The following is a 17,118-nucleotide window of genomic DNA, read 5'->3' as shown; positions in this document are numbered from 1 at the left end:
TTAACTTTGAATCGATTTGTGATCATATTTTCCTGGGTGATTATTCATGTTTTATTTATCTTTTTATTGACTTGTTTAACTTGTGATTTGACGTGCCTTCTTAGTATGATATCACTTGTTTAACTTGTGATTTAACTTTTAGGAGACTACTTTGTGAGAGATTTTTTTTCTCCAAAAATTATCTATTGAGTTGTTGTGGCTCACTAGTACTTGTTTACAACTTCTCTGAGACCAATTTCTTTGAGATGTGTTTAATTTTGTTTATTTACTGGTGATTTAATTTATGAGATCTTCGTCTCCCAGACTCATGTCTACAGCTAGGGGGAGTCCATTTTCTTTTATCTTTTTAAAAAGGTAGGTAAAATATGTTATTATAACTCCTTAGTTAATCTACCAATTTCTGTCATGTTGACCATGTATTACTAATTCATTCTTAATTATTTTCTTATGCAATGGATAACTTTACCATTGCTCCTCTGAACATTACACAATTTATCATACCTTTACTTCCCACACATTAATTTTGAATTCCCAAACATTAACCCACATGTATATCTCTGTATACTCCATGTGCAATTTACTTGCATCTCTCTACGTTCAGTTCTCTCAGAAAAAAAGTTATCTATCTCATAATAAAATAAGAAAAAAGAATTTATCGGTTCATTTGTCTTAGAAAATTTTTCATTGCATCATAAAATTAGAAATATGAATTGAGAGTGACGCATGTAAATTGCAGATGGAGTGTGATACAGGTGAGTAAATGTTTGAGAAGTAAAGGTATAGTGAGTTGTGTAACGTTCAGGGGAGAAATGGCAATCTTGAATTGATAAAGACTACCATCAGCTGACAGATAATCATTGTCCTAGCACTAATGGGTGATCCATTGATATGAGAAATTTTATTAGTTGCTCAACTATTTAAAAATTTTCAGCAAGCTAATCTCCAAGCCCTTATGTTTCTCCTTATTTATTTCATAGAGTGTAAAAAAAACAGTTAAAAATTCATCTAAACAAAGAATAAGACTATCTAGAACACTTTTATCTTTATTTTTGACATTATAATATTTTTCTAATTAAAAAATCCTGACACATGCCTCTGTGGGAAAATCCATCTATAAGTCATTCAATTATTTTTACAATTTCGCTTTGCCAGACTATCAAAAGAGGCAGCCATCAAAATAATCCGAGCAAAGAATATTACTATTTTGAGAACTGTTTATTACAAAATTTCACAAAACTTCATCTTTGAAATGAATCCGGTTTTTTTTATTAAAAAACAAGTCAATAAGTTAAAAATTGCCTCCCCCTCGTAAGCCGCGGTTGACGGACGGCCATTGACTCGACCGTTGGGGCTCGTTCTCCGGCGACTCTCCGGGTCAGTTGACCGCATTGACAGTCATCCATTCTCAACCATTTGCCCCTCTCTCCTGCTGCCACGTACCCCACCCCTACGACCTCTGACTTCCCCCATTTAACAGACCAAGGAGAGAGAGAGAAAACGAGAGAGAAAGAAGAGAGGAAGAAGAGAGAAAGAAGACAGAGAAATAAGAAAGAGAAAGAAGAGAGAGAGATGGGTTATTGGAAGGCAAGGGTGGTACCGAGGATAATGAAGCTGTTCGAGAAGGACGGAGCGAAGAAGACAGCGGCGGGAGAGGCGTGCAAGTCCTTTGACGACGCCAAGGTCCTATCTCTCTCTCTATCCTTACCTTTATGTCTATCTATCTATCTATCTCTCTATCTATATATACATCTATCTTTCCATCTCTATGTCTCTCTTTCTATATCTCTCCCTCTCTCTCTTTCTCTCTATCTATCTCTATCTCTATCTCTCACATTCATTACATATATTCCCTCTCTTTCTCTCTATCTCTATCTCCGCAATCTTTATCTATCTATCTCTATCTCTCACTTTCATTATACCTATCTCTTTTTCTCTCTATCTCCGCAATCTTTATCTTTCTATCTTATCTCTCTCTTTCTCTCTGTATCGCTCTGTATCTCTCTTTTCCCTGCAACGCTCTCTATTTCACTCTTTCGCTGTGTATCGCTCTCTCTCTCTCTCTCTCTCTCTCTCTCTCTCTCTCTCTCTCTCTCTCTCTCTCTCTCTCTCTCTCTCTCTCTCTCTCTGTAACGTTCTCTATCTCTCTCTTTCTCTCTGTATTGCACTCTATCTCTCCGTTCTCTCCGTATCGTTCTCTCTTTCTCTTTATCGTTCCATCTCTCTCTCTCTCTTTATCTTTATCGCTCCCTTTCTGTTTCTTTCTCTCTGTCTTTCTCTCTATCTATCTATCTCTCTATCTATCTTTTTTTCTGTATCTCTCTATCTCTTTATCTATCTCTCTATCCATCTCTTTTTCTTTATTTCTCTCTATCTCTCTTTCTCTATCTTTCTCTCTTTCTCTTTCTCTATGAATCTCTCTCCCATCTATCTCTCTCTATCTATTTATCTTTCTCTAGCGATCTGTCTCTTTCTCTATAGCACTCTCTCTCTCTCTCCTCCCTGCAATTAATATTGCACGAAATATTTACCGAGAACGATATACGAGAGGGGTTATCTTTGGAGGATGTGCATGTGCGTCAACGTTAAATATTGAGGCAGGAGGAGATAAGCAAGAGCTTGGAGGAGAAGAAGGAAGAGCTCCTGGCCAAGATCACCCTCATCTTCGACCAGTGCTCCCCCGAGATCAAGGTTTCTTCTTCCTCCTCTTCTTCTTCTTCTTCATCTTCTTCTTCTTGTTCCTCTTCTTCGTCTTCGTCTTCTGCTTCTTTTTCTTCTTCATCTTCTTTGTCTCTGTCTCCGTCTCCGTCACCATCTCAGTCTTCGTCTTCGTCTTCTGCTTCTTTTTCTTCTTCCTCTTCTTCGTCTCAGTCTCTGTCTTCGTCTTCGTCTTCTGCTTCTTTCTCTTTTTCCTCTTCTTCGTCTGTCTTATTATTGTTAATATTATTTGTCTTCTTCTTCTTCTTTGACTTCTTCATCTTCTTCTTTGTCTTCTTCCTCCCAACCCTAAAATTCACCCTGCCTTTCATTCAGGCTGTCGTTAGACAACCAACTGAGGCGGCTATCAAGAAATGCCCCGCCGCCGTCGCCAAGCTTGTGGACGAGCTCACCGAAATTGGTAGGCACTCAAAGTTTGAGAACGGACGACGGATGACGGTTTGATATGAACGGATAAGGGCTTAACTGACCCTCATTGGCGTCAACATCATAGACCCTCATCGTCATAGATGACGACGATGACAAATTTTGAATGGCGGGTTGTTAACGACGACGATGGCGGTATCAGCATCGTTGACCGTCCTTGAAGGTGATGGTTGATGCTGGCATCACCAAAGCATCAACTACCTGTCTACATCATTGACTTTGTTTAGTTCTTCCCCCTTTCCAGGTAGGACTGTACAACAGACTAATGGAACTAGACATGGTTGTTCTGTTCTTTTTGTGCGAATTGTTAGTTCTGTTCAGTTTTCCAAACAGAACAAAAACAAATTCGAACAGAACATCACACAGAGCCGTGTGCGGTTCTTTTGTTCGCTTTGTGTGAATTTCGTTCTAATTTTGTGCGAATGTGCGAATTTTGTGCATTTTTGAAAAAAAAAAGAGCAAAACAAAGAACAAGGCCCTGTGCGGTTCTTTTGTGCGATTTTTTTGTTCGTTTAAAACAAACAGAACAGAACAACCATGTCTAAATGGAACAGAGTTTGATGATGAAATGGGAGCCAGTGAAGGGTTTTGTTTTGTTTCTTTGTCCAAAGGTCCAGACGGATGACGGATGACGTTCTGGTCTGTTCCGTTCCGTTTATCATCTTCTGTAATTGGAGAATCTCATAAGAATTGTTTGCTGAATTCTGCAGAATTCCCCGGAGCAAAGGTTGCCGGAGAGGCCGTCGGAAAGTTCGGCGCCGCCTTGGTGACGGGACCCGTCGTCTTCCTCCTGGAGAAGATCTCCGCCTTACTACCGCCCGAGCAAGCGCCGGCCGTAACAGAGGAAGACAAGAAAGAAGAGGAAGCTTCTCCGGTTTCTGAGAAACAAGAGGAAACTACTGAGATCACAAAGGAAGAGGAAGCTCCTCCCTCTTCGGAACCAGCTCCACCCGCCGACGAAGAAAAGAAAGAGGACGAGGCGGCAGAGACGACGGAAGACGCTCCCTCTGCCGATGCCGCCCCGGCGGAGGAAGAGCCGACGAAGGAGAAGCTTCCAGAGAATCCTGAGAAAGAAGAAGAAGAAGAAGACAAGAAGAAAGTCAAGGAAGAAGAAGCTCCTTCTGCTTAAGTCAACTCCGGCGGTTATTCCGTTATTCAAGCGGTGATTGTTTCGTTATTCTGCTCCGCGGTGACGCGATCCCTGATAATTTTTTTTAATTCGTTTAAACACTGTTCGGAATAGTAATTGGGCCGGCTGAATTGAATGCGAAGTTAATGGGCCGATGGGGCGGCCCACAAGGAGGGTTGACTACTCCCGTAGTATTTAAAGTCGAGGCCAACGGCAGCAGTTAGACGATGAGACGTTGTTTCTCTCTCTAGACCGCTCTGTCTCTCTCTAGGCGATTGCGAGGCCATGGCGGGTTCAGGGGGAGGAGCGAGGGGGTCGTCGTCTTCCTCGGGAGGGCAAGGAGTTGGATCGAAGATCCTGCTGTTGCTGACGGCGTTGCCGCTGGCTTTGGCGACCTTCGCCTTCGTTCTGCAATGGCGGGGAGGGGTGGACGATCCGGCCGCAAGGTGGCCTCCGGAGGCCGAGGTTTTCCCGGGAATGGAGGCGCACGAGCCTTCTCCGCCTTTGGATTCGCCTCGACGCGCGGCGTCCTCCGACTGTTCGGATGTGCTCGGTCAGCGGTCGTCGTCTTCTTTGTCTTACTACGACGCCTTGATGTCTGATGCCCATTCGGAGTTGCGCCCTAAGGTGATGTTTGGGGTTTGGGGGTGGTCAGAGAATTTTTGGATCGGTTTTCCGATTCTAAATTAGCCTTTGAGGAAATTTAAATTTGTTTCATTATTTCAAAACAAAACCTTTTGTGGGCTCCTTGTTAATTATCAATTGTTCCAGAGCTTTTTATGTGTGATTTGGTGTTTAATCATCGGGGTAGTACATTCTTTTTTTCTAAACTTTAGCCGAAGGAAGTCCTGAGGATGAAATTCCTTGGAAAAGCTCAACAGCGGAGTATGATAATCCTGATATTCACTCCATAATTCGTTTCATTATCTTATTGAAATCCTTCGAGGATCCGGTGTCGGGTATCTATGAACTTAGAGTGCTAAATTTTTAGCATGTTTTTTTTTATGGCCCTGGAAAATTGTTTGTTGTTTTTTTGGATCAACATATGTATGTGCGAGACCGGATGATAGCAAGCGATTATTTACATGTATGTTCCATCTCTTTTTCAGATATGCATCACCACAAGCACTTCTGCCGGTTTAGATCAAATTCTTCCCTGGATATTCTATCACAAAGTCCTAGGGGCATCGACTTTCTTTTTGTTTGTTGAAGGGAAGGCTGCCAAACCCAATGTTACCACAGTTTTGGAATCCATTCCTGTATGTGGCTCAACTTTTGTCATGTATTTTTTTTTGGGCCTATTTCGTGTTTCGAAAGCCAGGACTGACGAAACAATGTTCTTCAGGGAGTGAAAGTGGTCTTCAGAACTAAACAACTCGAAGAACAGCAGGCAAAGAGGTCCGTTGGTTTCATCTTCCAATTTGCTTCGGGATGATTCGAAAATATACCTGATCCTTTTGTTATGACAAGAAAAGAAAAAAATTCAAAATAACGCTTTCCTATGCATAGAATTTAGTCTTTACCCATATATATCGTCCATTATGCGTAAATGATTCAACATAAGGAAAAGCTCCATTTCTGTTGTCATTCATTGTGTCGCCGACTCATCTGCACGAAATTTCTTGCCGACTTTTGTAGTGGAGCAGTTTTATGAGGGCCTACTCTTGTAACCTCTGTGATGTATATCTACCTGATCTAGCTTGCTCTTGTAACCTCAGATTTATATGTTGGTTAGATCAGATAGAAAATTTCTTAACTAAAGTCCTGTCAGGAACCACATTTCAGAAGCTGGTGGCCAAACTTGTGGTGGTTAGATCAGATAGAAAATTTCTTCACTAAATTTCTTGCCCGATGGTTAATAAGAAGACCCTCCTCCAACCCATGATCAACTCCCAATCTACCCCCTTTGTCATCAACTCCCTTCACACTCTCTTTATCCCTATATGCCCCCACTAGTTTGGCCTCCCTTTTTCGTCCAGGACCCATCCCAGCATCCCACACAATACCCCCTTCCACTTAAATCCTCAGTTTTCCTCCATTGCCAACAACCATCCACGCCGTTACCCCCATCTTACTCCCAAAACCAACTTTTCCTTTATGTACCCTGTTAGCTACAGTCAACAATTGTTATTTACGTCTATATGTCTGTGTTTTCTCTTTGTTCATGTATGGCCCATTATAATAGGCCCATGACTATGTAGCCCATATTAGTGCCCTACATATATAGGAGGTATGTGGGTCTATTGTTCAAAAAATAGGAGGTATGTGGGTCTAGGTTTGACAAGAAACGAAGCATTCTGTTTCTCCTCCTCGTCGCCTAGGGCTTGCAAGCCTTGGTACCATATATATACAAGGGGTACGTGGGTCTAGGTTTAACAAGACAAAGAAGCATTCCTTGTCGCATTGGGATTGCAGGCTTTGAGGTTGACTGTTCAAGGAGTTACCATACGCCAAGCCTTTGCAATCTGGATCCTCCTTTTCAATCAGCCAGCCCACCTGAGACACCTGCAATCTTCTGTGCCAGTGGCCAGTCTCTGATCAAATTCTTGCCTTTCATGCCACACTAAGGAATGTGCCTCTGATCCGTCACTATCCCTCAAGGGCTCCACTTCACTGCAGCCACAAACGTATGAAGCTACCTTTCTGATTCTGCCCCCATATGGATATGCTTCTCCAAGACCTTTGTCAAGGGGAGTGGCGCCGGAAGCGTCTCCTCTTTGACCTGCTCACGATGATCTAGGAATCCAGTAACATCCGCCTCATGGGCCCCGACGCCAGCAGGACGAGATCCAAATCTGTGGGTCTGGTTTCAACAGTTGTTTAACTAGGGCCAGTGTCATGTATGCTGGCAGACCCAAATCCACATAGCCCAACAGCTGATGCCCTCCAAGGATTGTGGAGAACACCCTGTCATTGTCGTCTTATGGCCCACAGAGCTGTGCTCCTTCCCAAATCACCCATTTGGCATTCCCCATCTCACTGGAAGCAGTGGCATTAGAGGAGGCGGCCACAATGGCAGTCAAACCCTGAAGGTGCCCTCTAGTCTTTGAAGACAAATCAAAGGTGGAAGCGGAGGCCCCCAAGCACCTCCACCTCCAGCACCACCATATTGGGATCCCTGGGCTCCAACCCTGTCAAGAGAAGTTCACCACATTGATCATCATTTTCATCACCCTCTGTGATTTTTATCCCATGGGGATATCTCTAGCTTCCAAGACTATTCTATTCACACTGGCTGCCCTCCTGATGCCCCGTTTGTCATGAGAACACATTGCCACCATACCATTGCATTCCCACTGACTGTTTGGTTCCACATTTAGACAACAATTTATGCCATGGATACCACTCAGAAAAAAAAGGCACTCATATCCAACCGAAGCTCCACCTGACTAAGTGTTGGGAACTTATTCCGCAGACCACACCGAACAACCACAATTGGGAGACAACCAGGCACCCCCAGAGGAGGCTTCTGCATGGTTCCGCATTCCCCTCCACCACAGAGTCCATCAGTGGCCCCTGGAACTCCCCCGATCCTTTTGCTATATTTACGTGGACTCCCTTTCCCTTCTATCGTTCTCCCCATGGGCATTCAAACTATTGATGACCCAAGACTCTGTATCTCTGGCGAACTGGAGGATCGTTGCTGTCCTGTGCCTAATCCTCCTCGCCAAATGGAGAGGGGAGTAGAGAGAAGGAAGATTCCATCTAACAATCTAAAAGGAGATTATGGTCTAACTTACGAGGAAGGCTTGATGAGATGAGTCATTTTCTTCCCGGATATGTGTTAAAAAACTGGCTGGTTGAGTCATTTTAGATTGTTTCTTTTTAAAAAAAAAGAACATTTTAGATTGTTGCTATAGCATATGTGAGGCAAAAAAACTTCAGTAATGCAATGAAGAATATGACTTTCTTACCATTTTCTAAGTTTGTATTTTCTACGTTACATTTTCTGTACTATTTTTATGGAGTTCCTCATGTCTGACTATGTTTTTTTCACGTTTGTTAAATGTAGCCGCGTCTGGAATGAATCATGGCTTGCATCTTTTTTCTACAAGCCTTGCAATCATGAGTTATTCGTCAAACAATCACTCAATATGGAGATGGCCATAGTGATGGCACGGGTAGGCACACAACTTTTAAAATATTACAACCAATCATTGTTTCCAAAAATAGATATTTACTATCTTCTATGCAATCTGTTATGGCAGGATGCTGGTGCAGACTGGATTTTTCATCTAGACACTGATGAGCTCATGCACCCTGCTGGGGCTCAGGAGTACTCATTGCGACAGTTGTTGAAGGAAGTTCCCCGGAATGTTGATATTGTTATATTCCCAAACTATGTATGTGTGTCTTGGCTTCATTCTTCAGTATTTTATTTTCTTAATCCCACTCTTTTTCTCTCATCTCAGTTTATTTTATGCAGGAGAGTAGCATTGAGCGGGACGACATTAAGGATCCTTTCACCGAGGTATGCATTCATATTTAACATATTGCTACAGATCTCAGATAGGTCTTAGAAGTGTAGAGAGAAAAATAGAAGAACAATTCTTACAGTTTGATAAGGTTCTCCCCAGAATCTGTCATGAGAAGAAGAGAAGGAAGCATCAGTCAGCACGTGTGCTTGTTTAGACACGTGCTGATTCAAACACTTAGATGGGGGGAGCAGGAAGCCTAAAAATAAAGGGGCAGGAGCTGGATGAAAAAGCGAAGGAAAATTAAGTTTCAAGAAATGGGGGCTCAGGCTCAGGCTAGTACTGGGAGATCCTCTCGATTCTTGCAGAGGGAAGAGTCAATCCGACTTGTCCTGACGTTCTACATCTTTTATATGTACATTTGAATTTCACTCTTGATCTATGTTTCTATCTTGGGAAATTCTTGAAGATTTTCTATTCAGAATTTTTTAGCTGTTTCGATTCGCCTACCTGTAACACAGGCTCAGATCAGTGCCTGATAACCACCTGTCGGATGATTTCCCAGCCGATTCAACGATAGCTTTTTGTCTGCCTTTCTTAGGGAAGGGCTTCATCTATTTAATCGGAAAGTAATTGAAATACAAATGATTGAGATACTCTTGACAGGGGTTGGAGGTCCTGAAATATATCTGCCAGAGTCAGATATTAAATACAATTTTGCATTTCTCTGATGAAAAAAGTTTTTCATTTCTTTCAAAAAAAAAGAAAAAAGTTTTTCATTTATATTCAATATCCTTGTTTTGTTTTATCTTTATTAGGCGTGGAAGGGCAAACATGTGCTCCAGTTCTCCGTCATTCATTCCTTTTGACCTTCTGTTTTTTATTTTGAGATTCTTATTAGTCCAAACAAAAAATCTTTGTGTATGAAGATATAATAAATTTAGGAATATTATCTAATCTCAACTAAGATCAAATGAAAAAGATGAATAAGTTCATTGAAATTCAGCATTCAAATGTACTACGTAAAAGAAAGAAACGGGTGAATAACCTCCTACTAAGGGGTAGGTATATTTAGCCATATTTTTATTCCAGAAAATTGAAATCAAAATTTCTTGCTTAACCCCTTGAAATTCAGATGGTTTTTATTTGAAGGTTAGGCTAATTTATTTATTTTTCTCCTGTGAAGGTTTCCTTGTTCAAGAAGAACTACGATCACGTTCCAAAAGATACATACTTTGGCATGTACAAGGAGGCAACCCGCGGCAATCCAAACTACTTTCTGACCTACGGCAATGGAAAGTCTGCTGCAAGAGTGCAGGACTATTTACGCCCCAATGGTGCCCATAGGTGGCATAATTACATGAAAACCCCGAAGTAAGATTTTAATTTATTATTTTCTATGAAAATTTGGAAACAAAAGCAGAGATTTGTTCTTAAACGCAGGGAGATAAAAACGGAGGAGGCTGCTGTTCTTCATTTTACGTACACCAAGTTTTCTGATTTGACGTCAAGAAGAGATCGATGTGGCTGCAAGCCCACAAAGGAGGACGTGAAAAGATGTTTCATGTTAGACTTTGACAGAAACGTATGCAATTTTATCATCCTTTTTGCTGCTTTTTCCTCGACCATGTTGTTTTTTCACCACTTATTATAGGGTTCATTCAACGTCGTTACTAAAGTTGTTTTCCAACTTTAAAATAACTTTATATAGTTATTCAGTTTCTAGTAAATCTCTCATTTTTAATTCCGTTATAAAAAATTCTGCTATTTATCATCGGCATGTTGTTTTGTATTGGTGTTCTAGGGCTCATTCAACGTCGTAACGTTTTTTCATTTTTTTCTAGTGTCTAAATCATAATTTTTTTCTTATTCCTCCAGACTTCTATTATTGCAATGTTATTTTTTGACCCCTTTCTATTTTTGCAATGTCATTCAAGATTATAACGTTTTTAAATATACCTTTTAAGTTTCTAATGAATCATTTTCTCATTCCATAATCCAAATTTCAGGCTTTTATCATAGTAATGTTAGTTTTTAACCCTTTCCATTGGGTTCATTTAATATTGCAACTTTTTGAAAAGACTTTTTCTACTTGCAAACAAATCTTTGTTTCATTTGATGATCAAAACTTCAGAATGTCATTATAGCCATATTATGATCCTACCCCTGTTGTTGGGTTCATTTAACGTCATAATTTCATTTTAATTTTTTCTAGTTCTTTGCGAATCTCATTTTTATGTTCCCTGACACAGGGTACATTCAAGATCATAACTTATAAAATATATGTATTCCAGTTCCTTAGAAATCATTTTTTTCTCATTCCAGGCTTTTATAATCGCATCGACGGCCACAGAGGATGAAATGCTTCAATGGTAAACTCTAATTTATCTCAGAACTTATTTCTCCTTAGATGATAAATGGAAGCCACGTGGATTAGATACACTGGCCAAATGAAATTTAGAAAGATGTATCATGATTTGACCGAGGTCTCTATCTGTGACCACTGAAAATTGACCAGAAAACAATAATCATCTAAGACTATTTTGACCGTTGAATTTGTTATTTCTGACACATCATTCATACTGTTCGGTTGACTTGTGTTCCAGGTTCCGCGAACACGTGGTCTGGACAGATAACGCAGTCAAGTTGAAGTTACAGAGGAAGGGCATATTGACGAGGATTCATGCTCCCATGGTAACCTCTCTCTTTTATCTATCCATCAACTCTTAATCATGGTATCTTTATAAGGTCCAAGAGGATTTCTTGGGTAGGTTGACTTTCTTAAGTCATTCCAATTATCTTTAGGCTTATTCATTTCCAATGTTAACCTCCATCTCTCTCTCTCTCTCTCTCTCTCTCTCTCTCTCTCTCTCTCTCTCTCTCTCTCTCTCTCTCTCTCTCTCTCTCTCTCTCTCTCTCTCTCTCTCTCTCTCTCTCTCTCTCTCTCTCTCTCTCTATCTCTCTCTCTTTATCTATCTCTCTATCTCTCTCTCTCTCTATCTATCTGTCTATCTATCTCTCTATCTCTCTCTCTCTATCTATCTCTCTATCTCTCTCTCTATATATCTCTCTATCTATCTCTCTATCTATCTCTCTATCTCTCTATCTATCTATCTCTCTATCTCTCTCTCTATCTATCTCTCTATCTCTCTATCTCTCTCTCTATCTCTCTATCTCTATCTATCTCTCTATCTCTCTCTCTTTCTCTATCTATCTCTCTCTATCTCTCTCTATCTATCTCTCTATCTCTCTCTATCTATCTCTCTATCTCTCTCTCTATCTCTCTCTCTATCTATCTCTCTATCTCTCTCTCTATTTATCCATCTACCTATCTCTGTATCTCTCTCTCTATCTATCTATCTCTGTCTCTCTCAATTTATCCATCTACCTATCTCTGTATCTCTCTCTCTATCTATCTATTTCTGTCTCTCTCAATTTATCCATCTACCTATCTCTGTATCTCTCTCTCTATCTATCTATCTCTCTCTACCTATCTCTGTATCTCTCTATTTATCTATCTCTATCTATCTATCTATCTCTCTCTCTATTTATCCATCTACCTATCTCTGTATCTCTCTCTATCTATCTACCTATCTCTCTATCTCTCTCTATCTATCTATCTATCTCTCTCAATTTATCCATCTACCTATCTCTGTATCTCTCTCTCTATCTATCTATCTCTCTCTACCTATCTCTGTATCTCTCTCTATTTATCTACCTCTCTCTATCTATCTCTCTCTCTCTCAATTTATCCATCTACCTATCTCTGTGTGTCTCTCTCTATCTATCTATCTCTCTCTACCTATCTATCTACCTATCTCTGTATCTCTCTCTCTATCTATCTATCTATCTCTATCTATCTACCTATCTACCTATCGCTATCTATCGACCTATCTACCTATCTCTCTATCTCTCTCTCTGTATCTATCTATCTATCTATCTATCTTTCTACCTATCTCTCTCTCTCTCAATTTATCCATCTACCTATCTCTGTATCTCTCTCTATCTATCTATCTCTCTCTACCTATCTATCTACCTATCTCTGTATCTCTCTCTATCTATCTATCTATCTATCTATCTCTATCTATCTACCTATCTCTATCTATCTACCTATCTCTCTATCGCTCTCTCTGTATCTATCTATCTATCTTTCTACCTATCTCTCTATCTCTCTCTATCTATCTATCTATCTATCTATCTATCTCTCTCTCTCTCAATTTATCCATCTGCCTATCTCTGTATCTCTCTCTCTATCTATCTATCTATCTATCTTTCTCTATCTATCTACCTATCTCTCTATCTCTCTCTATCTATCTACCTATCTCTCTATCTCTCTCTATCTATCTATCTATCTCTCTCTCAATTTATCCATCTACCTATCTCTGTATCTCTCTCTCTACCTATCTATCTATCTCTACCTATCGCTGTATCTTTCTCTATTTATCTATCTCTCTCTATCTATATATCTATCTATATCTCTCTATTTATCCATCTACCTATCTCTGTATCTCTCTCTCTATCTATCTATCTCTCTCTACCTATCTATCTACCTATCTTTGTATCTCTCTCTCTATCTATCTATCTATCTATCTATCTATCTATCTCTATCTATCTACTATCTCTCTCTATCTATCTATCTATCTATCTATCTCTCTTCCCCCTCTATTTCTTATATCCGTAGGATTTCTAGGCCAACTAGCGGCAATTGAATTTCTTCAGCTATTCAAAATTTCTTTAGGCTCATACCATGGCAGAGGCCATCTACATCGCTTTCTCTCTCTACCTCTAAGTTCCTGTGGGATCAAGGCTAACTAAGGCAGTTGACTTTCTTTAATGATTCCAATTTCGTTAACGCTAACTTTTGCTGCTATGGTAATACCTCCCTGTCTTTCTCTCTCTATCTCTAGGATTCTGTAGGATTTGTAGGCTTGCCAGGGTCAGTAGGGTTTCTTCAGTTATTCCAATTATCTTAAGGCTCATTTTGCTGTCATGGTATCAACCCTCTTTCTCTCTCTATCTCTAAGATTCCGAAGGATTTATAGCAATCAGGACCAGTTGATTTTCTTCAGTTATTCTAATTTTCTCTAAGCAATATGCTCCCAAATGAAGGAATATCTCTCACTAACCCACACGGCAGTCCTCTTTTTCTAGCTTTTTAAGAAACTCTGGCAACGTCCCTCTCTCTTTCTAACAAATACCACTAACAACCCTTCTCTCCAAAAGATACTCATTGCAATCCCTATTATATGTTTCCTTAATCCTTTTATATCTCAAGAAAACTCATGAGACACAAACCCTCGACTTTTCTCTCTAAGAAACCCAAACATTGCACTCCCTTCCTATCTTTATTAGAAACCCCCTTAGCAATCTCTCTCTAAGAAACCCAAGCATCCCACTCCCGTCATATCTTTCTCTCTCTCAATTTCCGTCATTTGCAAAATCCAGTCTTAGTCCCAGGAATGGATCTCTTTTTTAATAAACCCACTTGGGAATCTCTCTCTAAGAGACCCAAACATTGGATTCCCTTCATATCTCTCTCTCAATTTCCGTCATTTGCGAAATCCAGTCTTAGTCCCAGGAATGGTTTTCTTTTTTAATAAACCCACAAGGGGATCTCTCTCTCTAAGAAGCCCAAACATTGGACTCCCTTCATATCTCTCTCTCAATTTCCGTCATTTGCGAAATCCACAGTCTAGTCCCTGGAATGGTTTCCTTTTTTAATAAACCCACAAGGGGATCTCTTTTTCTAAGAAACCCAAACATTGGACTCCCTTCATATCTCTCTCGCAATTTCTTTCATTTGCGAAATCCACAGTCTAGTCCCAGGAATGGTTTTCCTTTTTAATTAGAGATACTACAAATTGGATAACACATTCGGCAGCCTTTTAATCCCACTATAAGCAAATCCAGCTCACTTTCTAATTTTACTTTCCTTCATTATTAGTAATCCTAATTTGAGTTATTTGGCTTCAGACCATCATTCAGGGATTAAGAGAATCAGGCATCTTCTCCTCAGTCATCGCCGCCGCCAGGAACCGGTCCGCCACCTGGAAACCCGTCGTCGACAACCTCACCATGGTGGAGAAGGCACAGCGGCAGGCAACTGCAGCAAGGAGGATTCTAGAAACCGCCAACAGTCACCCAGCAGCGGTCCCACCGCTGTCACCGCCGGGGCTGACGGTGGCTGACTAACCACAATTAGCCTTCTTCCCAACCTGTTCATCCAAGCGTGCCTCACAAAAATTTTCAATGTACAACACAAGCAAACCGAGTATTCCGCAATTGAACACTAAGATTGGTTTGAGGAAATGAGATAAAATACCTTTGTAAGGCTCCAAGATTCAGAAATGGATGACTGACAAATATTGTTCTAGAACTGAAATTATGTCCATCTAAAATCAATGATCCTAACTGACATGTCAAAATTCATGCATGCAGTCTTATGATTTTGAGCGATATATCATGAATAAAGCATTGAATTATGATGCAAATTTGTTCATGTTTGATAAATAATCCATTTTAAGATTGAAGGGTCAAGATTGATGCCATCCCTTACTACCTTTTGATACTTTTCTTCATGAGTTGGTAACGACAAATGATGACCTAAATGAATTAAGAAACCCCAATTAGCAATGCTAGCTAATAAGGCAATGCTGACATTGTTCGAGGACTTAAGTCCCTTAAGAGAGTATGCGCCTGTGATTAACAGCCGTTGAACCCTCTATAAGGGAATCAAAAGGATGCTGGAAATATGTGGCTAGCAAACCAATCATATATTACATATATTATTCCATGTTCATTAATATAATGCATTCATTGTACTGTAAATGTTATTCATAGCATCATTTGTCATGTTGATGGATCCATGACACATGATCTGATAATGACAGAGGGTCTTGCTGGGGTAACGTGACAGGACGGGTGTCACGGAAGACTATGGTAACAGAATTTTTTATGATGAAAAGGGGGGAAAGGAAAAAAATATAAAAGATTATGTTATATTTAGAATAAAAGGAGAGATATCGAGAAAGAGAGAGGCCGAGAGGGAGAGAGAGAGAGAGGGAAAGAGGGAGAGAGGGAGAGAGAGTGACTGAGAGAGAGAGGGAGAGAGAGAGTGAGAGAGAGAGGGCGAGAGGGAGAGAGAGAGGGAAAGAGGGAGAGAGAGAGGGTAAGAGGGAGAGAGGGAGAGAGGGCAAGAGGGAGAGAGGGAGGGAAAGAGGGAGAGAGGGAGAGAGAGTGACTGAGAGAGAGAGAGGGCGAGAGGGAGAGAGGGAGAGAGAGTGTGTGAGAGGGGAAGAGAGAGGGAAAGAGGGGGAGAGAGACTGAGAGAGAGAGAGGGCAAGAGGGAGAGAGAGTGACTAAGAGAGAGAGGGTGAGAGGGTGAGAGAGAGGATGAGAGGGGGAGAGAGAGGGAAAGAGGGAGAGAGTGACTGAGAGAGAGAGAGGGCAAGAGGGAGAGAGGGAGAGAGAGTGAATGAGAGAGAGAGAGGGCAAGACGGAGAGAGAATGACTCAGAGAGAGAGGGCAAGAGGGAGAGAGAGTGACTAAGAGAGAGAGAAAGGGCGAGAGAGAGTGTGACTGAGAGAGAGAGGGCAAGAGGGAGAGAGAGTGACTGAGAGAGAGGGCAAGAGGGAGAGAGAGTGATTGAGAGAGAGAGGGCAGGAGGGAGAGAGAATGATTGAGAAAGAGAGAGGGCAAGAGGGAGAGAGAGTGACAGAGAGAGAGAGAGGGCAAGAGGGTGAGAGAGTGACTGAGAGAGGGCAGGAAGGAGAGAGAGTGATTGAGAGAGAGAGTGAGTGACTAAGAGAGAGAGGGCAAGAGGGAGAGAGAGTGACTATGAGAGAGAGAGGGAAAGAGGGAGAGAGAAAGAGAGAGGGAGATGGAGGGACAGATATTGACCAAGAGATAGAGAGAGAGAGAGATTGCCCGAGAGAGGAAGAGGGAAAAAGAGATTAACCGAGAGAGAGAGGCAGAGGGAGAAGGAGAGAGATGATGGATATTATGTGATCGTCAAGCCAAATCACACCGCCACGTTTATATTTAAACTCACTGAATAAAATATTATTCCAGAGCGATGTTTATAACAAAGTCCAAGAATATGTGCAATGACCTAGTGAATTATGATGAGATCATAATAAAGTGATGGCTAGTCTTTGAACGTGTATTAATATATTTCTATTCGATGGATTATCGAGATGAACATCAAATTATCTAGATAAAATAGCACTATATGATCACACTTTCATAATAAGTATGGTCGACATTGCACCTATTAGTGTGACGACACTAATGACATATAGCGGGTGCTCTTTGGAAAAAGAGTTCACTGAATTGATCCGAAGAATCTCTGAATGATATTATACCTAAATCTCAATTAGGTTGATTCATGTCATGGTTGTATAAGTGATCCATTGACCTGAGACACCAAGGACA

The 17,118-nt window shown here is 40.8% G+C and overlaps 2 protein-coding genes across 2 annotated transcripts; both read left to right on the top strand.

The window, feature by feature from the left end:
- The first annotated feature begins 1,605 nt into the window (after positions 1 to 1,605).
- On the top strand, positions 1,606 to 4,546 carry LOC144700481 (plasma membrane-associated cation-binding protein 1-like). Its single transcript, XM_078571876.1, has 4 exons — positions 1,606 to 1,680; positions 2,599 to 2,688; positions 3,031 to 3,115; positions 3,852 to 4,546. The coding sequence occupies exons 1-4, from the start codon at positions 1,606 to 1,608 to the stop codon at positions 4,268 to 4,270; spliced, it is 669 nt and encodes a 222-aa protein (XP_078428002.1). The 3' UTR covers positions 4,271 to 4,546.
- On the top strand, positions 4,500 to 15,067 carry LOC144700682 (glycosyltransferase-like At2g41451). The gene is made up of 11 exons (XM_078572154.1): positions 4,500 to 4,897; positions 5,380 to 5,529; positions 5,616 to 5,668; positions 8,283 to 8,391; positions 8,479 to 8,613; positions 8,697 to 8,741; positions 9,872 to 10,059; positions 10,129 to 10,270; positions 11,011 to 11,057; positions 11,292 to 11,379; positions 14,659 to 15,067. Exons 1-11 carry the CDS (start codon positions 4,556 to 4,558, stop codon positions 14,875 to 14,877), a joined length of 1,518 nt encoding a protein of 505 aa, XP_078428280.1. The 5' UTR covers positions 4,500 to 4,555; the 3' UTR covers positions 14,878 to 15,067.
- The last annotated feature ends 2,051 nt before the right edge of the window (positions 15,068 to 17,118 follow it).

The sequence above is a fragment of the Wolffia australiana genome, chromosome 3 (assembly GCF_029677425.1).
Source record: "Wolffia australiana isolate 7733 chromosome 3, ASM2967742v1".
Lineage (NCBI taxonomy): Eukaryota > Viridiplantae > Streptophyta > Magnoliopsida > Alismatales > Araceae > Wolffia > Wolffia australiana.
This window is presented reverse-complemented; position numbering and strand designations above follow the sequence as displayed.